We start from the raw sequence: 27,188 nt of genomic DNA on the forward strand, positions 1-27,188 counted from the left end.
GATGGAGACATTAACATTACGTTTTGTTTCATTTATGTGAATAGTTTATTTACAAATTAACCAAACTTCTCCTCCATTGCAAACACCGCAACGCTCCCAGCTGTGACACAATGTCACCCGTGCACACTGACGGCTATATGCGTTCTCGGCTTCCCTCATGTTAAGGAGGGCCGGGGGGGACAAAAAGCCCCAGACAGTTTACTAATGATATATATATATATGGAGACATTATTAATGTCATTAACATTACGTTATCAAACATAGTATAAAAAATTATATTACTATTTATTTAACTGACGAGTGAAAGACGTGATTTATTAAATCTGTTTTGATCAGACGCCGATGTCAACGTCACTCTCCCCACCCTCTCACATTAGCAGGTGAGCAGCTCACCAGCATTTGATGGCATTTTGAAGACAGACGAGATGGAGCGTTTTTTATCAAACTATAAAAACACGAAGGAAAAATAGTCTGAGAAGCAGATTCCCCAGGTCCTCAAATAATTTTTTTTAAAGCGGAGTACGATGGAGTCGTGGGGATTAGGATGCTACCGGTCAACATATCATTTATTGCAAAGCTTGTCGTGAGACTCCGGCTGCAAACACGGCTAGTGTTCGAGGAGCTTGTGTGGATCTTTTTGTCCGCGGGACGAAGACTGTCAAAAAATTTGGATGTAAGGATGTTTAATAACCGTTTATCATAAAAATTCAGTGCCCCCGAAATACAAAAAAAAGCCCCCAAAAATCAATTAAGGGGGGCAAAAAAATCCCTTGAATTTATTTTTTTAATTGACGTCAGCCCATGTTGATGTTGGTGGTATTTCTCCTCACTACCAGCTCCGCAATGGGAATTGTGGCATAATTATAAATGGATAAATCTAGTGATCTATGCACAAAAGCGATTATCTTTCTTAGTTACAATTAGATTGTATGGACTAAGCAGGTGAAATGTTGGCAGGTCAAGTATTTAAAGATCGTTAGTGTCAACTTGATGTGAACAGGCCATGCAAAATAAATTGTTTGGTTCCGGTTGCCGACCGACCCTGCCGATTTTATGTGCGAACCAAATTTTTTTTTATGAGTAAAAGAATATATATATATATATATTTTACAATAAAGTTTAATTAAATCTTAGTAACAAGGTGCAGTCCATGTCAATAATGAGAATATATAAAAAGCAAGTATTTCCCAATATTTGCACAGCTCTCTAACGTCAGGATATTTAGTGAGTTGTATTTAGGGGTGGCATTTTTAATACTACTACCTTTGTACATTGTACTTTTGTAGTACAGTGTCTTTGTATTTGAACCTTTAGTATTATGGATATTAAACATGCTGGCAGAGTACATGCATCCATGTTGTCGTGGAAAATAAGATCAAAATAAAATAATTCCCTATCCATAGTCGCTGTGGGAAATGTTTTTATAAATTCCCTACCTACTAGGGGTGTAACGGTACACAAAATCCACGGTTCGGTACGTACCTCGGTTTTGAAGTCACGGTTCGGTATTATTTTCTGTACAGTGGGGGGGGGGGGGGGATAAAAAAAGAATTTGCTTTTCATTTATCTATTTATTTATTTAACTGTATTAAACAATATAAAACGAATTGGCCATATGCATGAAGCGCATCTTGTAGCGAGATGACAGAGAGAAAGAAATCTAGCGACAGCCATCTTTTTATCGTATTTTACTGCTGTGGTTTTGCACATATAGCATATTCTAATACACTTTATTGTATATTAATTATATATATAGTTATTGCCTGACACCACAGTTCGCCCTTTGCTTTTTATTTGCTTTTTATTAGTGTATTCGTGTAGTTATTAGTGTATTTGTGCCCTCATACTGCTCCTGTCTCTTGTAGGTAGACAGGCAGGCAACTCCGGTGTCAGGTTACAAACAGAGTGGTAGATATGATTGGCTATGATTGGTTGTCTGAAAATGCACTCAGCGCATCGCTCTGAAAAGTTCAGAAAGTTTCAACTTTAAACGCTGAGTGCGGCCGCACAAAAAAACTGAAAGGCGCTGAAAAAAGAAGCCGACTGCAGCGCATTTCCTATAGGCAGCAGCATGCGGCCGCATACGCTCTGTCCTCATTGGGAACAATTGACAAAAGACGCTTGCGCCCAGAAATATGCGGCAGGTGGATCCAAGCCCTAAGGCTTACTGCTGTAACCTACTAATAACACTTAAAGTAAATCTGAAGATTATTATATAGCAGATGTCGTGGACAACTGTAGCGTGTGCTTGTTTATACAGAGCTGGTATGATTGCTGGCTGAAATACGGACGAGAGGGAACTAGGTAGCGGGGCTCTATTACTTTTAACATGTGCTTAAACCCTGTGTTCTCGACAACGGAGTATGGTCGCAGATCTGCTGCTATAAAAACACCTATGGCGTTTGTTATTGCTTTGGCCCGGTCTGAATTAATAGCGAGATGCTGCTTGAATGCCACGGGGAGCTGGGTTTGCACTAGGGTCTGTTTCTTCCTTGTACCAGTGATATTCACATTCGGGTGATGCCGTTTCAAATGCGTGATAAAGTTTGCAATAAAGTTGAACAATGCCGGCACGTAGCCCCTTTCGTGACTGTGATGCAAGGCTTGCATCACAAGTGTGCATCACAGTCACGAAAGGGGCTAGCCGGCACGTAGCTTTAGTGCGATCCACCTGTCTTTGTCCATTACTGTCGTTAACTGGGAATCCGAAATTATCCCAAACGGGAGACTTGAATGTTGTGGGAGCATCTTCTAGCTCTGGCTTGTCAGTTAGTATTGCACTCGCCATACTAAGGCTAATATGCTATGCTGAATTACAGCTCTCGTTCAGCGTGGCTGCGTGGGATGAACAAACAACATCCGGTTAGTTGTGCACGTTATATTAGGGCCGGGGGGATTTAAGTTCCGCAAAAAAAGGTTCCATATCGTTGCAATCGTTCAGTGCACAGCGCATAGTGTACCGGAGGACCACATTGAGGCGGTACAGAACGTATTCGCGTACCGTTACACCCCTACTACCTACCCATGGCCTTAATTAACAGGAACCAAACAATAAATTTTGTTAGGCCACATTCTTGGCCCTCAGGGGAAATTAGCAATATGGTGAATTCAGGGAACAAAAATTAACCGCCAAGTGCCAATGGCGTCTATATTTCGTCTTTGGCTGGTAAATTACGGAGGCTACTCAGCCACTCTGGCGTGTAAAAAAATTGGGAGCCAACTTTTTTAATTTTCTGAATTTTCATAAAAGAAATAGCTTCTCTTGTCAGCAGTCGCTTCTATACGGAACGTGTGTGTGTGTGTGTCGGCTTTCACTTTCAGTAAGTTATGTTTGTAAAGCCTGGACGCTAATGTTAGCTAGCCGAATTGTTTACAGAACAATTCCTGGACGCTAACGTTAGCCAGCCGAATTGTTTACAGAACAATGATGTCCATATTCACAATGAACCAAGAGTAGTGTAAGAGAGAACTGAAGTGAATATGAACTGAATTGAACTGACACTAACTGACACTTGTTATATGTGACTGTCCTGTATGTATTTATGTATCTCTGTATTTATGTATTTATTGTGGGGATTGGGAGGTGGGAGGGGGGCTTTTGATGTTCCATGTTGATGTCCCAGTGCTTAACTAACATGCTGTACCGCAAACGATTACCACCAACCATAGTTGTGTGGCATTAAAGTATCTTGTATCTGTATCTTGTAGATAGAGCCATATGAAATCCGTTTTATTTTTTTCCAAATTCCAGTAATTTTTTTTCCAAATTCCGTTTTTTCCGTTTTAATATTTCAGAATTCTGTATTTTGCTTTGTACGCTCATTTTACCATCAGAAATAGTGTCTAATAAGTGGGAATGAATAAATGTCCACAATTTAATAAGATATAACAGTCCATTTAATAGGGCTGTCTTAAATACTTCGAAGCTATGAAGCTTGGTTCGATGGGCATGGGATTCGAATATGAAAATAAAATTTGATTATTAAAAAATATTAAAATATATGATCTATATATATTTTTTTGCAAAATCAACTCTGCCTCTCTTTGTTAATTACAACAAGCAATGCTGTTTGTTATTTAAGATGAGGTCGGACTCGGCACCGACAGATTTGTGTTCATTGTGCTGCTTTTATAAAGCCTCAAATGACGGCTTACAATATTTCATGAAAGCAAAGTGTTTTGTTTGTCTAAGATTTTAAAAGGTTTAAACTTTACAGCACTGACAAAGTTGAACAAAGTGCTGTACAAGTCCCACAACATTAAAAAAAAAATATAATTTTTTATTTTTTTTATATTATTTACAGTTGATTCCATTTTTATTGCTCAATTCCGCGATTCCGTGATCGCGGATTTCATATGGCTCTACTTGTAGAGTAGCCGCAAGTATTATGAAGGAAATGCATCATGGAAATGGTAATACATGGCTCGCCATTAACACTTTGAGTGCCAGCCACGAGAAATCTCGTTATTTCATGCCATGTGTTGTGTGCCAATGACGAGATCTCGTTATTTAATCGTTATTGCTTTTATTAGCGATATCCATACACTTTTCATCAATCTAGCCTCACGTTACCATTGGGACTGTCTATGTTTCAAGTTTCAAGTTTCTTTAATAGTTGTCATACAGAAGTACAGAATACTTTTATACAAAATGCTTCTTACTGTTACGCTCCAGAGACTGTGCAAGACAAGATAAGTATGAAATAAAATAACATAGTATATAAGGGTGGGAATCACCAGTTTCATCACGATACGATACGATATCGATTCTTTGGACAACGATACGATATTTGCCGATATCACAAAGTCTGCCACGATACGATACGATTCGATTCAGGTGCCTGCGATCGATATGAGGCGATATTATGTGCCCATTTAATACAATCAGTCACATTTAGATCAACTAAAAAAAGGCTACGGAAATATCAATTGATGTTTTTATTTTTGAGCTCTTCCAGACATTTAAATGAAAAACAATCTATTGTTTTTAATACAAATAGACCTCCTGTTAACTTTTTATATATTGAGCTTTAAACTTTAAGTAAAATGTTTTGGAACTCACAACACGCAAGCTAAAACCCTTTCCTCTCCCAAACTTCCTACAATTGTTTTATGTTGCATGATGATCATGAATACATATATTATGTATTCATGTTTAAATATCAACATTATCTGTCCATCCTCAGTAACACACACACACACACACACAGAATGCCCCTCACGCAACCCAGTCCCCCACAGAAAGGTAGACTGCCCAGTGCCCCCACCCTTGCTCTTTCCCAAGTCCCCTCTCCTCTCTCCTCTCCTCTCATGGTTAGCTGCAGTGCTTAGCATAGTTAGCTCACGCTAACGCAATGTTCATTTCGGTATTTAACGCGACATATTGGGCATAAAGGAATGGAGAGGATGGAAAGCATGTTAGATGCATTTAACCCCTTGTGGGAAAAAAACAACAGGCACTTATTTCGGGGAAAATAGGCGGACTCTGAAGCAATACTATCTAACGTCTACACACGGAGCTGCGCTGAGCTTGTTGTTCCGGCCGGGCGGAAATGCTCACGAGGGGATTTTCAAAATAAGAGTATCGCAATATGAATCGATCTTTTTACGTTGCATCGATCCTATTTGATTATTGATAATAGATCGATATATCGATCTGGATCGATGTATCGTCCCACCCCTAATAGTATAGCATGTAAATTAGAAGTAAAAAAATGAGGTCACAGTGTTCAGTATAGACATATGTACAATCTTCGATGCAGAATAGACGTAACTGAGTTACCATATAATATACAATACTATGCAGTGTACTAATATACAATACTATATAGTGCAAGGCAGAAATGGGATGAGGTGCAATTTAGGTACAATTTACAGTAGGTGTACGAGTTGTAGTGCAAATCCTTTATCAATAAATATAAAGTGTGCTATGAGCTCGAACAGGGAAAATACCGCCCCCTATCGTCTCCCGGATGGTAATGCACCCATTAGATTGGACTCAATGAAAATGAGGAAAAAGAAATCCGGATTCCACATTTTACTTCTCGGGCATGTAACCCGAGCCGATCGGATTCATTGTGGACCCTCAGATTCAAAAACTTCCGTTTTTCAAAACGGTATAAAACGGAAATGTACTGATGAAAAAAACTATCCATTTCGTACATGTTGACTGCAAGCAAGTCATTGATAAGCGACAGGCGTATTAGACACATAGCCATAATATAGAAATAGCTCTGCGAAAATCATGAAATATCGGAAAATCTGTCCAAAAAGGCTGGCATTCAAGCGCTAAATCTGGCGCCCCCTGCTGGCACTCAATGTGTTAATGTACATTTAGCTACGTTACCTTATTCCTTATGTTCATGATATTAATTGAAAATTGCATATGAGAGTATTATATAGTTATAGTAATAATAACACATGGCGATATACTAAAAATCTATTTATAATTTTTGGCTGGTAAAAAATCTGCCTGGCTGGTATTTTTTATTTATTTGATCTACCAGCCACCTTGGCTGGTAAGCCAAAGAGTACATTTTGTTCCCTGGGTGAATTTAAGGATGGCACTGTTGGTCACTGGTCGGTACGGCATGGCCTCTAGATGGCGCTAGTGGGGCTTTTAGTCTGGTGTGTCTAAGAAGCAGCATGGCCTCTAGATGGCGCTAGTGGGGCTTTTAGTCTGGTGTGTCTAAGAAGCAGCATGGCCTCTAGATGGCGCTAGTGGGGCTTTTAGTCTGGTGTGTCTAAGAAGCAGCATGGCCTCTAGATGGCGCTAGTGGGGCTTTTAGTCTGGTGTGTCTAAGAAGCAGCATGGCCTCTAGATGGCGCTAGTGGGGCTTTTAGACTCTCAGTCCTGGTTTCTTGAAATGGAGTTTGACCAAAATCATGAAGAAATAAATGTTCCCTCCACCCCAGTTTTAAATGAAGACGGCAGTTAGAATTGCATTGTCTGGCCTGTGTTGCATAGAAGCAGTACAGTATATGATGTCATTAGAGATCTTTTTTTTTTAAGTTCTTTTGGCATTTTATTGCTTTATTGGACAGACCCGGCAGAGAGGAAGGATGTGAGAAGATATGGGGAGGAGACCTTCAGCAAAGGTTGCCAGTCTTACCCGGGACGGCCGGGTTGCACTGCAGTGCGTAACGTGGTGTGCCACCCTGGCACCCCATCATTAGAGAGCGCGCTGTATTTTTTACCGGTACACACATTTCTCAAACACTCATTTTCCATGGGATGTTTTATAAAATTTGGACCTGTACTGCATAAGACTTCAGACTATGGAACCGCAGTGTTTTCCAGCTCCTACCTCTATGCTGGAACTTAGAAACAGGCATCTGGCAACCACTAAACAGAAATGTGAGTACACACAACCTTTACTTCAGTGTGTTCAAACCTCTGTTACTCTATTACATTAGCACTCAAAGTGATTTTTCTTTATTGTGTTAGCAACTTCAGAATGTTCCCTTTCAAAAGAGACCAGACTCATGCATGTGCTCTAAGTATAACGTTGAGCTTTGCAGGGCGCTCTAGTAGCACACCAATACACCATGTATCCCGGGTTCCACTCCCGAACCCGGCGTCCTTTGCAGAATGTCTTCCCCCGCTCTGTCTCCCGTTCTTCCTCTCTCTCTCTCTACTGGACTGTATATGTTTATAAAACATATTAAAAAAATTTATAAAAAAAAGTTGAGCTTTGCAAAAAAGGTATGCAGTCGTCAAAACCAAAATGGCCCCGTTTTGGCCTGATGCTTACTAAGAGGGTTAACATGTAAATGATTAGCCTCGTCTTCCCAAACTCCTGCAAGCGGAGTGGAAACATGCTGCCTAGTTGCAGAGATACGGTGCCTCATCGACACTGCTTTGTGATGTACGGGTCTCATCCTGTCCGTCTCCAGATCAAACTGAGTGAGGTGGTGGGTTCGGGACGAGACGGGCGGATCCTGAAGGAAGACATCCTCAACTTCCTGGCCAGGCAGACGGGAGCCATCTTGCCTCCTCCTACCCCTGCGTTCCTCGAGATCAAGCCTCCGGCCGCGGCCCCCACTGCCCCACCCCGCCCCGCCCCGCCGCCCGTCACCCCCAGGCCCGTCTTCACCGGCAAGGACGTCACTGAGCCACTCAAAGGTACGTGTTTTGGTTTGTAGATGTTAAGCAGTTCATGATTCATACCTGCACTTGATACCAAAGTTGTACAGACCCTTGGTATTAAGTTGTAGGACCCTTGGTATTAAGTTGTAGGACCCTTGGTATTAAGTTGTAGGACCCTTGGTATTAAGTTGTAGGACCCTTGGTATTAAGTTGTAGGACCCTTGGTATTAAGTTGTAGGACCCTTGGTATTAAGTTGTAGGACCCTTGGTATTAAGTTGTAGGACCCTTGGTATTAAGTTGTAGGACCCTTGGTATTAAGTTGTAGGACCCTTGGTATTAAGTTGTAGGACCCTTGGTATTAAGTTGTAGGACCCTTGGTATTAAGTTGTAGGACCCTTGGTATTAAGTTGTAGGACCCTTGGTATTAAGTTGTAGGACCCTTGGTATTAAGTTGTAGGACCCTTGGTATTAAGTTGTAGGACCCTTGGTATTAAGTTGTAGGACCCTTGGTATTAAGTTGTAGGACCCTTGGTATTAAGTTGCAGGACCCTTGGTATTAAGTTGCTCAATAACGGTTGCAGCCCAAGGGAGGGACGTTGTGCAAACGGAGCTCTGTCTCGTTCAGACGTGCAACTTGGGTACTTCTGGTGCACAATGTAGTTGTTTTGTTGTTACAATATTAACTTGCACAATATAAACATTGCAAGAGCTGTGATATGGGAGTATGGGAGGGGGAAACAGTTCCAGGACAATCACTAGAATGAGTCGACTAGTGCTATGACATTTCGTCGATTTACATATTCATGATCGACGCATCGTATTGTTAATTGTATGTGGAAATGCCAGACGTAATCTAACTAATGCACAGTGAATCATGTTCAAAATATAAATAACTTCTCTTAAACCACAGTTGCTGATTGTGCCTCGAGCCAGGACTCGACAGTCACAGTGCGCTCCAGCTGGGAGGGAGGGGCTGAGCCGATACCCCCACCTTCAGCCTGCGTTCTACAGCCTGTGATGACTCCTCTTGCGAGCCGCGCTGTTTCTATGTAAACTCCGCGAGCAACGGGTCCAATAAATGCGTCTAACATGTTTTACATCCTCGCCATTCCTGTATGCCCGTTGCGGTTAAAAACATTAACTAACGTTAGCTGCTAACTAAGCTAAGCTAGCTCACAAGCACAGGAGAAATCAGTTTTGTGGAGTTCCAATAGTGAGGAAGGGGAGTGGCGGGTGGCTGAGCCCATCTCTCTCCCTCTCTCTGTACGTGCAATGATGATGATCAATGAAGTAGGCACAAGTTACAATATAAAAACTAACTGGATAGTTGATGATACATATTTCACTTCATTAGCAAAAATATTGTAACATCGTTAAGTCTGCTATAAGCTATTCTCCCTCGTGTGTTTCAAATAGAATTTATATAGAGATTTTTCTGGTAAATTAATCGTTTAGATTCATCGATAAAATAATCAACAGATTAATCGATAACAAAATAATCGTTAGAAGACTCAACTTCCCATTGCCTGAAACTTCCCAAAGAAACATACCAGGTGTTCAGAGATCAGCACAACCAGTGGGCAGGTGTTCAGAGATCAGCACAACCAGTGGGCAGGTGTTCAGAGATCAGCACAACCAGTGGGCAGGTGTTCAGAGATCAGCACAACCAGTGGGCAGGTGTTCAGAGATCAGCACAACCAGTGGGCAGGTGTTCAGAGATCAGCACAACCAGTGGGCAGGTGTTCAAAGATCAGCACAATCATAGCAAAGGTCTGAATACCAACACAAGCTATAATACATGGTGTTTAATACAAGCTATAATACATGGTGTTTAATACAAGCTATAATACATGGTGTTTAATACAAGCTATAATACATGGTGTTTAATACAAGCTATAATACATGGTGTTTAATACAAGCTATAATACATGGTGTTTTGCGTTCAATTCATCTGTCACAACTATGAACACACACAAAAAAATATTAGCCCTAAAATCGATGAGCATAATGTACCAATTGGGCAGATTCCGTTTGATCTTATTAAAGCCCAAATAGTCTGATCCAGTCTGCTGATGTATCATTCCTAGAGGCCCAAAAGACATATTACACATGTTGTGTTGCTTTCATATCTGGATATAAAAATCCAGTCTCATAATTAGAGATGTTCCGATACCATTTTTTCCTTTCCGATTCCGATACCTAAGCTTTGGGTATCGGCCGATACTGATCCGATACCAGTGCATACATTAAAAAAAAAAAAAATTTAATAAAATTATATAAATTATATATATATATTTTTTTTTTATACAGCTACTGTTTTATATATACTGTTTTTTAGTAATAACTAGAAAGTAATGGTATTTATTCAACAACAGGTGATTGTATAGATTTGTATTAGTATCATTAATCAATGAGTGGGGCTGCAGCACTGCAGATATACCCTACTCCAATGATCCACACGGACATTATTAGTTGCTGCACTTGCTTCCACAAGGCTCCGGTTCAGTTAGTAGTAGAGGCTCTGTTGTGATTTGTGCACAATAAATATTCAACATTCTCTTTTGAGACTCCGCCTCAGACTCTTATCATTTGGCACTCAAAGCTAAACATTGTCACCGATATGGCTGTCCGCAACATGTCATTAATTGTGTACGCGAGGTGGTTCAGTGACGACGCTAACGTGAGCTAGCATGAGCTACTGGCAGATGGAAATACTTAACTTTACTGGTGAAAATGTGATTTACGTTGGAATACTCCTTTGCCAACTTGCTGTACTTTGCTTGCAGGTCTGCAGCCATTATTGCTGGATTATGAATAGCCCCAACTTTAGCCAAGGTAACGTTATGGCTAAACCTTTAACGTTAGTTCACGCTAGCTTTTGGTTAGCTGTTCAATGCTAATAACACCACCAAGCGAACCCATCTGAGCACCCCGTCAACACTGCTCTGTCGGGAGGATGGCATTTAAGAAAGTATCTGCTGTTAAAATGACAAACAGCATTGACACTTTCATTCACGGTCGGTTAAACACACGTTTGTTTTATAATGCTCACTTAACAGACCGCAGTGTTGTTGATAAATTATGTGGTATCGGAGCGCAGCATTAGAGGGTACTCGCCGATACCGATACCAGCATTTTAGGCAGTATCGGCGGCATTTCCGATACTGGTATCGGTATCGGAACAACTCTACTCATAATGTCCCTTCATGTGTCTGTGTTCCTGTGATCCAGTCTCATAATGTACCTTCATGTGTCTGTGTTCCTGTGATCCAGTCTCATAATGTCCCTTCATGTGTCTGTGTTCCTGTGATCCAGTCTCATAATGTACCTTCATGTGTCTGTGTTCCTGTGATCCAGTCTCATAATGTCCCTTCATGTGTCTGTGTTCCTGTGATCCAGTCTCATAATGTACCTTCATGTGTCTGTGTTCCTGTGATCCAGTCTCATAATGTCCCTTCATGTGTCTGTGTTCCTGTGATCCAGTCTCATAATGTACCTTCATGTGTCTGTGTTCCTGTGATCCAGTCTCATAATGTCCCTTCATGTGTCTGTGTTCCTGTGATCCAGTCTCATAATGTACCTTCATGTGTCTGTGTTCCTGTGGTCCAGTCTCATAATGTCCCTTCATGTGTCTGTGTTCCTGTGATCCAGTCTCATAATGTACCTTCATGTGTCTGTGTTCCTGTGATCCAGTCTCATAATGTACCTTCATGTGTCTGTGTTCCTGTGATCCAGTCTCATAATGTACCTTCATGTGTCTGTGTTCCTGTGATCCAGTCTCATAATGTCCCTTCATGTGTCTGTGTTCCTGTGATCCAGTCTCATAATGTACCTTCATGTGTCTGTGTTCCTGTGATCCAGTCTCATAATGTACCTTCATGTGTCTGTGTTCCTGTGGTCCAGTCTCATAATGTACCTTCATGTGTCTGTGTTCCTGTGATCCAGTCTCATAATGTACCTTCATGTGTCTGTGTTCCTGTGATCCAGTCTCATAATGTACCTTCATGTGTCTGTGTTCCTGTGATCCAGTCTCATAATGTCCCTTCATGTGTCTGTGTTCCTGTGGTCCAGTCTCATAATGTACCTTCATGTGTCTGTGTTCCTGTGATCCAGTCTCATAATGTACCTTCATGTGTCTGTGTTCCTGTGGTCCAGTCTCATAATGTCCCTTCATGTGTCTGTGTTCCTGTGATCCAGTCTCATAATGTACCTTCATGTGTCTGTGTTCCTGTGATCCAGTCTCATAATGTACCTTCATGTGTCTGTGTTCCTGTGATCCAGTCTCATAATGTCCCTTCATGTGTCTGTGTTCCTGTGGTCCAGTCTCATAATGTACCTTCATGTGTCTGTGTTCCTGTGATCCAGTCTCATAATGTACCTTCATGTGTCTGTGTTCCTGTGGTCCAGTCTCATAATGTCCCTTCATGTGTCTGTGTTCCTGTGATCCAGTCTCATAATGTACCTTCATGTGTCTGTGTTCCTGTGATCCAGTCTCATAATGTACCTTCATGTGTCTGTGTTCCTGTGGTCCAGTCTCATAATGTCCCTTCATGTGTCTGTGTTCCTGTGGTCCAGTCTCATAATGTACCTTCATGTGTCTGTGTTCCTGTGATCCAGTCTCATAATGTACCTTCATGTGTCTGTGTTCCTGTGATCCAGTCTCATAATGTACCTTCATGTGTCTGTGTTCCTGTGATCCAGTCTCATAATGTACCTTCATGTGTCTGTGTTCCTGTGATCCAGTCTCATAATGTACCTTCATGTGTCTGTGTTCCTGTGGTCCAGTCTCATAATGTCCCTTCATGTGTCTGTGTTCCTGTGATCCAGTCTCATAATGTCCCTTCATGTGTCTGTGTTCCTGTGATCCAGTCTCATAATGTCCCTTCATGTGTCTGTGTTCCTGTGATCCAGTCTCATAATGTACCTTCATGTGTCTGTGTTCCTGTGATCCAGTCTCATAATGTCCCTTCATGTGTCTGTGTTCCTGTGATCCAGTCTCATAATGTCCCTTCATGTGTCTGTGTTCCTGTGGTCCAGTCTCATAATGTCCCTTCATGTGTCTGTGTTCCTGTGGCTGTGTTCAGTGTTCCACAAGGCGATGGTGAGGACCATGACGGCTGCGCTGAAGATCCCTCACTTTGGTTACTGTGACGAGCTGGACCTGACCCGGCTGGTGCTGCTGCGCGCCGAGCTCAAGCCCCTGAGTGAGGCCCGGGGGGTCAAGCTGAGCTACATGCCCTTCTTCATCAAGGTGAGGTCCCCCTCTTCATCAAGGTGAGGTCCCCCTCTTCATCAAGGTGAGGTCCCCCTCTTCATCAAGGTACAGGCCCGGGGGGTCAAGCTGAGCTACATGCCCTTCTTCATCAAGGTGAGGTCCCCCTCTTCATCAAGGTGAGGTCCCCCTCTTCATCAAGGTGAGGTCCCCCTCTTCATCAAGGTACAGGCCCGGGGGGTCAAGCTGAGCTACATGCCCTTCTTCATCAAGGTGAGGTCCCCCTCTTCATCAAGGTGAGGTCCCCCTCTTCATCAAGGTGAGGTCCCCCTCTTCATCAAGGTACAGGCCCGGGGGGTCAAGCTGAGCTACATGCCCTTCTTCATCAAGGTGAGGTCCCCCTCTTCATCAAGGTGAGGTCCCCCTCTTCATCAAGGTGAGGTCCCCCTCTTCATCAAGGTGAGGTCCCCCTCTTCATCAAGGTGAGGTCCCCCTCTTCATCAAGGTACAGGCCGGGGGGTCAAGCTGAGCTACATGCCCTTCTTCATCAAGGTGAGGTCCCCCTCTTCATCAAGGTACAGGCCCGGGGGGTCAAGCTGAGCTACATGCCCTTCTTCATCAAGGTGAGGTCCCCCTCTTCATCAAGGTACAGGCCCGGGGGGTCAAGCTGAGCTACATGCCCTTCTTCATCAAGGTGAGGTCCCCCTCTTCATCAAGGTACAGGCCTGGGGGGTCAAGCTGAGCTACATGCCCTTCTTCATCAAGGTGAGGTCCCCCTCTTCATCAAGGTACAGGCCCGGGGGGTCAAGCTGAGCTACATGCCCACTATCTACATGCCCAAATATCGATCACGCTTATTGATTACTGTAAATACATAATCCACGCTGTTCTGATGGCCGGCGATCACTTGGTCTCTTCAGTTGGCTTGACGGAGAGTAAAATGAGTAAAATAATAATAATAATACATCTATTTTATATAGCGCTTTTCCAGGTGCTCAAAGACGCTTTACATGGGCAGGAGAGACAAACTATGGCAAAACAAAAAACAGAACAAAAATAATACATGACAAAAATAAAATAACACAGACAGAATTAGAGGTCAAAAGCAAGATTGAAAAGGTGAGTTTTGAGGGCTGATTTAAAAGATGTCAGGGTGTTTGCATCACATATGGCTGGGGAGGGCATTCCAGAGGGAGGGGGCAGCAGCAGCGAAGGCCCTGTCGCCCCAGGTCCGGAGCCTGGTCGTGGGAGGTGTCAGGAGGTTGGCATCTGCAGACCTAAGGCGACGGGTGGGCGTGTGACGGTGGAGGAGGTCGGACAGGTAGGGAGGGGCAAGGTTGTTGAGGAAACTGACCACTCCCCCTGCCAGGGCTCGAGACTAACGATGTCCCGTCGTCCCGGGGACGATCAAATATTGATTTGGGACGAACAGAAATCTTTTTTGGGACGCAAACGGGACGAGAGGATTTTATTTTTTTCACAGGAAATGTCAATTAGCCGACTGTCAGTGCGCGCATATATATATATGAATTATTCTACGTTAATAAAACATACCTGGTGATCAACTACAGTTTGCTGTAAACATTATGATATGTGTGTAGTGTTCTGATAATGACGGCTGCAGCGGGAGCTGGCTCATGCTGGATTTGCGAATAGCATGCAGCTGCAGAGCCGCAGAGCCAGGGGCGCTTTCAGGTCCGGTCACAGGCCCGCTCAACAGCGCCCCCCACACAACAGCTGAATTGCCGATGGCTGAATTGGAGTATTGCACTGTGCAGCCGTCTCCATCACTGGAGTCTGATCCGTTCAGCCGTCTCCATCACTGGAGTCTGATCCGTTCAGCCGTCTCCATCACTGGAGTCTGATCCGTTCAGCCGTCTCCATCACTGGAGTCTGATCCGTTCAGCCGTCTCCATCACTGGAGTCTGATCCGTTCAGCCGTCTCCATCACTGGAGTCTGATCCGTTCAGCCGTCTCCATCACTGGAGTCTGATTCGTTGGGAACAGCAGCACGGAGTCTCGACTCGGGACTTATTTTATTTTAGCAGCAGTTATCATCAATATCGACCAGGAGGACAGCGTGATCTAAGGGACATGTTTCATTACTAGTCAAGTGTCATTACTTTAGTTATCAAAGGTGGAATCTCTGGACGCAATGACATTATATAGTTTAAAGCTAAACTACGTTTTTCTTTCTTGTTAGGAGAGGGATAACTTATTCAGTTAGATTTGATTTGATCTTTATTTATCTCTAACATTTTCAACCATAAACACACACATTTGTAATAAAAACTAAAACGAAATGAAATACAAATACATTTAAATATATTTTCCTATGGAAGGAATAATCAACATGGCTCCAATTGGTTGACTATAACAGCACCGTGACCAAATATCCCTATACTAGCACCTTGTTAAACACTTTTTTTTATATATATATATTTATTTATTTTTAATAATTATTCTTGTGAAATCTTTCCACCTGGGAGCCTTTTGACTAAATCAATTTATTCTCCCCTTCTCTGAATGGTGTTTCTTATGGCAATAATAACTATAGACGAAAAAACCAAAGTAAAGAAACGACATTTGATTTTTGGGACGGTTACATTCACTTTGGGACGGTTAAGATTGTATTTCCGGACGGTTCTGGGACGGTGGTGAAAAAAGTGAGTCTGGAGCCCTGCCCCCTGCATCAGTGTAAAGTAATGGGGTGCAGTTACACAGGGAGAGACGATAGGGGGCGGTATCTTCCCAATTGAGCTCAGAGAGACTCTGCAGCACTAACCCGAGGCTCGATTAATGAAATATGAATTCAAATCGCCAATTTAAAAAAAACGGCAAACAGACGCTATATAGCGTCGGGGGCACTCAAAGATCGGCATGAACTAACGATTAATGTTAATGTGTTCTGGTTCATTGACTAGATGTGTCTCATGTTAATGTGTTCTGGTTCATTGACCAGATGTGTGTCTCATGTCCCTGTGTTCTGGTTCATTGACCAGATGTGTCTCATGTCCCTGTGTTCTGGTTCATTGACCAGATGTGTCTCATGTCCCTGTGTTCTGGTTCATTGACCAGATGTGTGTCTCATGTCCCTGTGTTCTGGTTCATTGACCAGATGTGTCTCATGTCCCTGTGTTCTGGTTCATTGACCAGATGTGTGTCTCATGTCCCTGTGTTCTGGTTCATTGACTAGATGTGTCTCATGTTAATGTGTTCTGGTTCATTGACCAGATGTGTGTCTCATGTCCCTGTGTTCTGGTTCATTGACCAGATGTGTCTCATGTCCCTGTGTTCTGGTTCATTGACCAGATGTGTCTCATGTCCATGTGTTCTGGTTCATTGACCAGATGTGTCTCATGTCCATGTGTTCTGGTTCATTGACCAGATGTGTCTCATGTCCATGTGTTCTGGTTCATTGACCAGATGTGTCTCATGTCCCTGTGTTCTGGTTCATTGACCAGATGTGTCTCATGTCCCTGTGTTCTGGTTCATTGACCAGATGTGTCTCATGTCCCTGTGTTCTGGTTCATTGACCAGATGTGTCTCATGTCCCTGTGTTTGCTGCAGGCTGCCTCCCTCGGCCTCCTCCACTTCCCGATCCTCAACGCATCTGTGGACGATGCTGTCCAGAACATCACCTACAAGGTGAGGCTGCTTGTATTGTTTCCTTTTGATAGAGTTTAAAAACGAGAGTGAGCGTGAAAGAGAGAGTCCAGTGATGAAGACTGAGTGAGAGAGAAAGAGAGTCCAGTGATGGAGACGGAGTGAGAGAGAAAGAGAGTCCAGTGATGGAGACGGAGTGAGAGAAAGAGAGTGAGAGTGAAAGAGAGTCCAGTGATGAAGACTGAGTGAGAGAGAGAGAGTGAGAGTGAAAGAGAGTCCAGTGATGAAGACTGAGTGAGAGTGAAAGAGAGAGAGTCCAGTGATGGAGACGGAGTGAGAGAGAAAGAGAGAGAGTCCAGTGATGGAGACGGAGTGAGAGAAAGAGAGAGTGTCCAGTGATGGAGACGGAGTGAGAGTGAAAGAGAGAGAGTCCAGTGATGGAGACGGAGTGAGAGTGAAAGTGAAAGAGAGAGAGTCCAGTGATGGAGACTGAGTGAGAGAGAAAGAGAGAGAGTCCAGTGATGCAGACGGAGTGAGAGAGAAAGAGAGAGAGTCCAGTGATGCAGACGGAGTGAGAGAGAAAGAGAGAGTCCAGTGATGCAGACGGAGTGAGAGAGAAAGAGAGAGAGTCCAGTGATGGAGACGGAGTGAGAGTGAAAGAGAGAGAGTCCAGTGATGCAGACGGAGTGAGAGAGAAAGAGAGAGAGTCCAGTGATGCAGACGGAGTGAGAGTGAAAGAGAGAGAGTCCAGTGATGCAGACGGAGTGAGAGTGAAAGAGAGAGAGTCCAGTGATGCAGACGGAGTGAGAGAGAGAGAGAGAGAGTCCAGTGATGGAGACGGAGTGAGAGAGAAAGAGAGAGAGTCCAGTGATGGAGACTGAGTGAGAGAGAAAGAGAGAGAGTCCAGTGATGGAGACGGAGTGAGAGAGAAAGAGAGAGAGTCCAGTGATGCAGACAGAGTGAGAGTGAAAGAGAGAGAGTCCAGTGATGGAGATGGAGTGAGAGTGAAAGAGAGAGAGTCCAGTGATGCAGACAGAGTGAGAGTGAAAGAGAGAGAGTCCAGTGATGCAGACGGAGTGAGAGAGAAAGAGAGAGAGTCCAGTGATGCAGACGGAGTGAGAGAGAGAGAGAGAGAGTCCAGTGATGCAGACGGAGTGAGAGAGAGAGAGAGAGAGTCCAGTGATGCAGACTGAGTGAGAGAGAAAGAGAGAGAGTCCAGTGATGCAGACAGAGTGAGAGTGAAAGAGAGAGAGAGTCCAGTGATGCAGACTGAGTGAGAGTGAAAGAGAGAGTCCAGTGATGGAGACGGAGTGAGAATGAAAGAGAGAGTGTCCAGTGATGGAGACGGAGTGAGAGTGAAAGAGAGAGAGTCCAGTGATTCAGACTGAGTGAGAGAGAAAGAGAGAGTCCAGTCATCATCATCATCATCATTTATTTATTCGTACATGGAATTACCACAGTCCAACAGTACATATTCATATAATTCACCAAAAATACCATGGCCGAAAGGAACAGGAAGAAGAAAAAATCTTATATATACCTGCCCCTACACACACACAACACACCGATAGACATATTGTGTAAAACCAAACAGAATATACCCATTTTGCAAAAAAATAAATAAAAATTTAACATCAACACAACCAAATTAAATCAACATAAATAAACCCATTTTGTCTATCTATCAGTCAAACTACATATTTAGGTTCATTCATTTACACACACACACACCCCCACACACACACACTTATATAATGTATTATACTTCTATATACTATCTAATTTCTATTTTATTATATTATTATATATTATAATATAACTAAATCATACTATTTATTCTACACCATATATTATTATTCTATGTTACGCTGCTATATACTATATTACTATACTCATACTGGCCTACACTACAACTCTATGCTATGTCATCCTGACACGCTAAACTGCAATATTATACTAAACTGTGCTATACTGTCTATGTATCTTTTCTTTGCACAACCTTTTGAAGTGAAATATATTATTGGAACTCTTTTCATCGTTCTGCAAGGAGTTCCATAGTTTACACATTTCATTTACAATGTCATCTGCAAAATTTTTTAGGTATTTTCCTGAACTGAAAATGTTTTATCGTCAGCTAATAAAACAAATTGCAATATGTTTGACACTTCACATATATCATTAATATATAAAATAAAAAGTTTGGGCCCCAGGACCGAACCTTGAGGGACACCACATTCAATATTCATACATTCAGATGTGTAACCAGAGAGTTGTACATATTGTTGTCTATTTTCAAGATAGCTACTTAACCAGTTCATCGCCACCCCTCTCACACCGTATGTTTGTAATTTAGAAATTAAAATGTGATGATCTATCGTATCAAATGCTTTTTTAAGTCAATAAACACCCCTATTGTGTAATTCCTTTTCATCTACGGCTGTGGTTATTTCTTCATATATATTCATTAAGGCTAAGGCTGTTGATAGATTTGCCCTGAATCCATACTGACTCTCACTCAGCAGGTTATTCTTTTCAATAAAACTATCTAATTTATGAGCAAACACTTTTTCAAGAATCTTGGAAAATTGTGAAAGCAAAGACACTGGTCTGTAGTTGGTATAGCTGTGTTTGTCCCCAGATTTAAATAGAGGAATAACCTTTGCTATTTTCATTCTGTCTGGAAAGGTGCCTGTTTGAAAGGAAAGATAAAAAATATGACACAGGGGGTTAATTATACAATCAATGGTCTTCTTCACAATTATCATGTCAATTCCATCACTGTCAGTTGATGTCTTATTTTTTGAATGTAATGCTATTTCTATAATTTGTCTTTCACTCACATGTCCTAGAAACATAGACTGCAACACTTTACTTTCCCCTGTCCAGTCTTTATTTGCTTTCCCTTCATTATGACTTTGGATATTCTTAGCAAGGTTTGGGCCTACATTTACAAAAAATGAATTAAATTCATTTACCACTTCATTCACGTTTTTAATAACCGTATTGTTGTCATTAATGAAGTAATTGGGTAAATCTGCAGATACAGCTTTGCTTCCAATGACATTTCGTAAAATCTTCCAAGTTTCTTTGATATTATTTATATTTTCCTTTAAGACATTATTATAGTGTTCTTTCTTTGCATTTCTAATTATAGTAGTTAATTTATTTTTGTAAGCTTTATATTGATTTTCAGCCTTTTTTGTTCTTAATTTGATAAAATCTCTATAGAGTTTGTTTTTCTTTTTACTTGCATTTTGTAAGCCCTTTGTCATCCAGGGTTTTATTTTATAATTACATTTTTGCTTCCGTACTACCATTGGACAGTGTTCTTCATACAGCGACAAGTAAATGTCCAAAAATGCGTCATATGCAGCATTTACTTCTTCCACATAAACCCCTTTCCACTCCTCATTAACCAGATCATTCCTGAACTTGGCTATTGTGTCATCAGTTCTTACCCTTGTGTATCTAAGGGAGTTTTCTTCCTTCTTTGTCTTAATTTGAGAGTCATATATTACAAATATAGGTAAGTGGTCACTAATATCATTTATCACAAGTCCGCTTTTAATATTGTTCTCCAAAGTGTTTATAAAAATATTGTCAATTAATGTAGCACAAGTTGAGGTTACTCTACTGGGTTTTGTGATCAGTGGGTAGAACCCTCTGCCGTATAGAGCATCCACAAAATCTGACGTGCAGTGATTAGATTGCTTTAAGAGATCAATGTTAAAGTCTCCACAAATCAGACATGTTTTGCTCTCATTTAACCCATTCAATAACTCTTCCAAACTGTCTTTAAATGATTCTATGCTTGACCCTGGTGTTCTGTATACACAAGTAACAACAATATTCTTCACCTTATCCATTTCAATTTCCACAGTTATACCTTCCATTAAGTCATCGATTACTATACTTTGCACTTGTTTACATTTCAAGTCACTGTCCACATACAGGGCCACGCCCCCTCCCCTTTTGTTGTTTCTATCCAGTGATACAGCTCATAACCCTCCAAGTGAAAATCAGCACAATTCTCCTGCTTTAACCACGTTTCAGATAATGCTATAACTGAAAATCTATTATTAAATGTTTTTAAGTATTCATTAATCTTGGTGAAATTCGCATAAAGGCTTCTACAATTTAGGTGTATCAACGAAAACCTATTTTCTGGTTTAACAATGTCATTAAGCTGTTCATCTGTATAATATTTACAGGTATTATTAATTGCATTAAACACATGGGTCTCAGGATCAACATCATATTCAAAATCATATATTTCTTCCGTATCCGACATTGTGGTTATGTACTTGATTTCCGGGCTCCAGTGAGCCTACTTCTTTAAAGTCACCCATGTATGTATCTCCAAATACAATTCCACCCAAGTTGACCATACCATACAGCTGGCCAACATGAGCCCTTGGCTGCCCAAGACACATCTCCATAGTCCATGCTGTAGTTGTCCACAATGCCTCTCCACAAAAGTAGTCCATGCCATAACTGTCCGTGGAAAACATATACACACCCAGATCCAAAATTGAAAACAATAGTCCATGTCCATAGTTGAGCAAAAAGTAATTCAAGTTCTCTCTTTCAGTCTGCAGTATCCATGCATTCAACATGCGGTAGGAAACAGAATCCCAGTCCAAAAAAAGAAAATGGAATCCCAATAGACTGTATCGATAAAAAATAATCCATGATATCTCTTTCAGACCATAGGTTCTATGCCAACCAAAGAATGCCATAAAGTTGAAAATGAAAAAGCCAAAAAAAAACAAAGAACAAAAAAAACATATCTTCCACATGTCCAGACAGAAAACATCTTGGCCATACAGGCCTACCAGAAAAAACTCAGTCAATAAGGTAAACAGCATGAATGAAATCCAAGTCATCGGTCCCAAAAAAAATATATTTAGGCATTGTCACTTGTATTGCTCCAGATCATTCAGATTTCGTACCGCAACCACCCTGGCCGTTTAATGGAGTGAGAGTGAAAGAGAGAGAGTCCAGTGATGGAGACAGAGTGAGAGTGAAAGAGAGAGAGTCCAGTGATGGAGACAGAGTGAGAGTGAAAGAGAGAGAGTCCAGTGATGGAGACAGAGTGAGAGTGAAAGAGAGAGAGTCCAGTGATGCAGACGGAGTGAGAGAGAAAGAGAGAGTCCAGTGATGCAGACGGAGTGAGAGTGAAAGAGAGAGTCCAGTGATGCAGACAGAGTGAGAGTGAAAGAGAGAGAGTCCAGTGATGCAGACGGAGTGAGAGTGAAAGAGAGAGTGTCCAGTGATGGAGACGGAGTGAGAGTGAAAGAGAGAGAGTCCAGTGATGCAGACGGAGTGAGAGTGAAAGAGAGAGTCCAGTGATGCAGAGTGAGAGAGAGAGAGAGAGAGTCCACTGATGCAGACGGAGTGAGAGAGAGAGAGAGAGAGTCCAGTGATGCAGACGGAGTGAGAGAGAGAGAGAGAGAGTCCAGTGATGCAGACGGAGTGAGAGAGAGAGAAGAGAGTCCAGTGATGAAGACGGCTTTGCACAATAATAAATAAGTTGTACTTTTCTTTATTAGGCCTAATTCATTGATCTTTAGTTGGCTTTTCCTCAATTTAGATTGAATTTCAATCTTATCTTTTTGAGTATCCAAATATTATCATAGATGCATCTGAGTCTAGATTATGTGAATAAGATGTATCTGGGTGTAGATCATGTGAATAAGATGTATCTGAGTCTAGATCATGTGAATAAGATGTATCTGAGTCTAGATCATGTGAATAAGATGTATCTGAGTCTAGATCATGTGAATAAGATGTATCTGAGTCTAGATCATGTGAATAAGATGTATCTGAGTCTAGATCATGTAAATAAGATGTATCTGAGTCTAGATCATGTAAATAAGATGTATCTGAGTCTAGATCAGACCTGGGCATTGTACGGCCCGCGGGATTCTGACCGGCCCGCGAAAGATTACATGATAATAAAAAAAAAATTACTTTTTTTCCCTTTTTTCGTGTCAACGTTCACACGCACAATATACGCTTACCTAGGATTTGACTTGATTCAACAACATTTTTTTTTTCACAACTGAGGTAGGTATATTACATTTTTAGAGACTAAAGTACAGAAAAAAGGTACCGTTGGGTACCGGTATCGATTCACAGGTACCGGTAACGTATCGGTTCAAATGTGAACGGTACCCATCCCTACTGAACACACAACTGCAGGGCAAGGGCATTTTTGCTCATGAAATCCATAGCCATGTGAAAGCCTTCATGACAAAGTTGCAATTAATTTCAAGGCAACTAGGCAGCAATAATCTCAAACACATGAAAACCCTGAAAGAAGTCAAACCATCAGCTGATCACCGGCACAGGTACTCATCCATGTTGGGAGCACTGCATGATGAATTTTCAAGGCGTTTTCAAGATTTCAAAAAGGTTGAGGATGAAATGCAGCTGGTTTCCTCTCCCTTTACCTGCAGTGTTGATAGTTGTTCAGCTTGAACTCATTGACCTGCAGTCGGATTCACTACTGAAAGAGCACTTTAAGTCAGCATCACTGCTAGAGTTCTACTCTGCTCTCAAGGAGGAGAACTTTCCAAACATGAGGAGACATGCTCAGAAGATGTTGGTTCTCTTTGGATCCACCTACATATGTGAACAGACATTCTCAGTCATGACGTTTACCAAATCCAGGTACAGATCCTCTCTCACTGATGAACATCTGGCAGCTGTGCTTCGCATCTCCACCTCAGACATGCAACCTGACTTTGATGGACTTGTTAAAGCTCAACAGAGACTGGATTTCTCACACTGAATGAAAAAAAAAGAACTGAAGAACACTAAAATGTGGAAATATAACCAGTGAAATGGGACACTTGATATTTTTTTTTCTTTTTTTTGCACAGTTCTGAAAACATTAAATTTATGTTTAATATAGAGGCATGTAAAGTAAAAAAGGCTACAAAACTGGGACACTTGTATCTGAGTCTAGATCATGTGAATAAGATGTATCTGAGTCTAGATCATGTGAATAAGATGTATCTGAGTCTAGATCATGTGAATAAGATGTATCTGAGTCTAGATCATGTGAATAAGATGTATCTGAGTCTAGATCATGTGAATAAGATGTATCTGAGTCTAGATCATGTGAATAAGATGTATCTGAGTCTAGATCATGTGAATAAGATGTATCTGAGTCTAGATCATGTGAATAAGATGTATCTGGGTCTAGATCATGTGAATAAGATGTATCTGAGTCTAGATCATGTGAATAAGATGTATCTGAGTCTAGATCATGTAAATAAGATGTATCTGAGTCTAGATCATGTGAATAAGATGTATCTGAGTCTAGATCATGTGAATAAGATGTATCTGAGTCTAGATCATGTGAATAAGATGTATCTGAGTCTAGATCATGTGAATAAGATGTATCTGAGTCTAGATCATGTGAATAAGATGTATCTGAGTCTAGATCATGTGAATAAGATGTATCTGAGTCTAGATCATGTGAATAAGATGTATCTGAGTCTAGATCATGTAAATAAGATGTATCTGAGTCTAGATCATGTGAATAAGATGTATCTGAGTCTAGATCATGTGAATAAGATGTATCTGAGTCTAGATCATGTGAATAAGATGTATCTGAGTCTAGATCATGTGAATAAGATGTATCTGAGTCTAGATCATGTGAATAAGATGTATCTGAGTCTAGATCGTGTGAATAAGATGTATCTGAGTCTAGATCATGTGAATAAGATGTATCTGAGTCTAGATCGTGTAAATAAGATGTATCTGAGTCTAGATCATGTGAATAAGATGTATCTGAGTCTAGATCATGTGAATAAGATGTATCTGAGTCTAGATCATGTGAATAAGATGTATCTGAGTCTAGATCGTGTAAATAAGATGTATCTGAGTCTAGATCATGTGAATAAGATGTATCTGAGTCTAGATCGTGTAAATAAGATGTATCTGAGTCTAGATCATGTGAATAAGATGTATCTGAGTCTAGATCGTGTGAATAAGATGTATCTGAGTCTAGATCATGTGAATAAGATGTATCCGAGTCTAGATCATGTGAATAAGATGTATCTGAGTCTAGATCGTGTGAATAAGATGTATCTGAGTCTAGATCATGTGAATAAGATGTATCTGAGTCTAGATCGTGTAAATAAGATGTATCTGAGTCTAGATCGTGTGAATAAGATGTATCTGAGTCTAGATCATGTGAATAAGATGTATCTGAGTCTAGATCGTGTAAATAAGATGTATCTGAGTCTAGATCATGTGAATAAGATGTATCTGAGTCTAGATCGTGTAAATAAGATGTATCTGAGTCTAGATCATGTGAATAAGATGTATCTGAGTCTAGATCATGTGAATAAGATGTATCTGAGTCTAGATCATGTGAATAAGATGTATCTGAGTCTAGATCATGTGAATAAGATGTATCTGAGTCTAGATCATGTGAATAAGATGTATCTGAGTCTAGATCATGTGAATAAGATGTATCTGAGTCTAGATCATGTGAATAAGATGTATCTGAGTCTAGATCATGTGAACAGTGTATGTCTGCTGCGTCTCCCAGGCCTCCCACAACATCGGCCTGGCCATGGACACTCTCCAGGGCCTCCTGGTCCCCAACGTGAAGAACGTGCAGCTGCTCAGTGTGCTGGACATCGCCGTGGAGCTGAACCGCATACAGACGCTGGGCGCTGCCGGCCAGCTGGGCACCGCCGACCTCACGGGGGGCACCTTCACCCTCTCCAACATCGGCTCAGTGAGTCCATTTTACAATCTGTTTGATTTCATTTTTGATTGATTTCGATTTTGAGATTTTCAAACAATTGAAATCTTTGAGTTTCATATTTTAAAGGGACATTTCACCAAAAAAAACTGCAGATTTATTTTGCAGATAATCTCACATACAACTAAAGACTTTTAACAGTTTTGCACACATTCATTTAGTTTGACAGTTATTGAGAGTAAATGAGTTTGAATATGGCCACCAGTGATGTCATCGGTGACATTGAATCCTTGTGTTGTGTTAATTACAGAAATAATATCTTGTCTTATAGGGACTGCTACCTCTGTCTTCTTTCCATCTACTAACTCTCCTGAAAACTCTGATCTCAAGACCTTTCACTACACTGGGTGCGTGCCTCTGTTCAATACAGGGGTTCTAACAGACAGGGGTTCTAACAGCACGTGCCTCTGTTCAATACAGGGGTTCTAACAGACAGGGGTTCTAACAGCACGTGCCTCTGTTCAATACAGGGGTTCTAACAGACAGGGGTTCTAACAGCACGTGCCTCTGTTCAATACAGGGGTTCTAACAGACAGGGGTTCTAACAGCACGTGCCTCTGTTCAATACAGGGGTTCTAACAGACAGGGGTTCTAACAGCACGTGCCTCTGTTCAATACAGGGGTTCTAACAGACAGGGGTTCTAACAGCACATGCCTCTGTTCAATACAGGGGTTCTAACAGCACATGCCTCTGTTCAATACAGGGGTTCTAACAGCGCGTGCCTCTGTTCAATACAGGGGTTCTAACAGCGCGTGCCTCTGTTCAATACAGGGGTTCTAACAGCACGTGCCTCTGTTCAATACAGGGGTTCTAACAGCGCGTGCCTCTGTTCAATACAGGGGTTCTAACAGACAGGGGTTCTAACAGCACGTGCCTCTGTTCAATACAGGGGTTCTAACAGACAGGGGTTCTAACAGCACGTGCCTCTGTTCAATACAGGGGTTCTAACAGACAGGGGTTCTAACAGCACATGCCTCTGTTCAATACAGGGGTTCTAACAGACAGGGGTTCTAACAGCGCGTGCCTCTGTTCAATACAGGGGTTCTAACAGTTCAATACAGGGGTTCTAACAGTTCAATACAGGGGTTCTAACAGCGCGTGCCTCTGTTTTAAACGTGAAGTAACGTTAGCCCACGCGTTACTCCTCGCCACTGAGAGATGGCGCTGTGCAGGTGAAAAGATGCGACGGCTGCCTCCTCGAGTACCGGAGGGGACACGTGATGCAAGGCTTCGTCCACATTGCAGCCGACCTGTGGGAGGCGTGGCCTAACAGCGTTCGAGACAGGGGAGGGGAGAATTGGACGATACGAAATTGGGATGGGAGAAAAATGGGGAGAAAAAGTAGATAAAAAAAAAAAGAATTATAATAATTTATATTCTGTTTGTTCATTACAATTTACTCAAGCATAGTAACAGAAACAATATTTCTGACACTGGGAATACATTCCCTGAGATCCATAGATGTCCCTAGAATCAGATACCAAGAACATG

General features: G+C 41.6%; 1 protein-coding gene across 1 annotated transcript in view; it reads left to right on the forward strand.

Moving 5' to 3' along the window:
* The window catches only part of dbt (dihydrolipoamide branched chain transacylase E2), a gene marked incomplete at its 5' end in the record, with an annotated part of 124,948 nt that overhangs the window by 67,909 nt on the left and 29,851 nt on the right, over positions 1-27,188 (forward strand). The window contains 4 exons of the mRNA XM_084308076.1: positions 7,897-8,125; positions 13,175-13,341; positions 16,873-16,950; positions 25,478-25,669. Of these exons, the coding sequence (XP_084164202.1) occupies positions 7,897-8,125; positions 13,175-13,341; positions 16,873-16,950; positions 25,478-25,669 (666 nt within the window). The remainder of the gene's footprint in view (positions 1-7,896; positions 8,126-13,174; positions 13,342-16,872; positions 16,951-25,477; positions 25,670-27,188) is intronic.

Source organism: Notolepis coatsorum, assembly GCF_963971535.1.
Source record: "Notolepis coatsorum genome assembly, chromosome: 2".
Lineage (NCBI taxonomy): Eukaryota > Metazoa > Chordata > Actinopteri > Aulopiformes > Paralepididae > Notolepis > Notolepis coatsorum.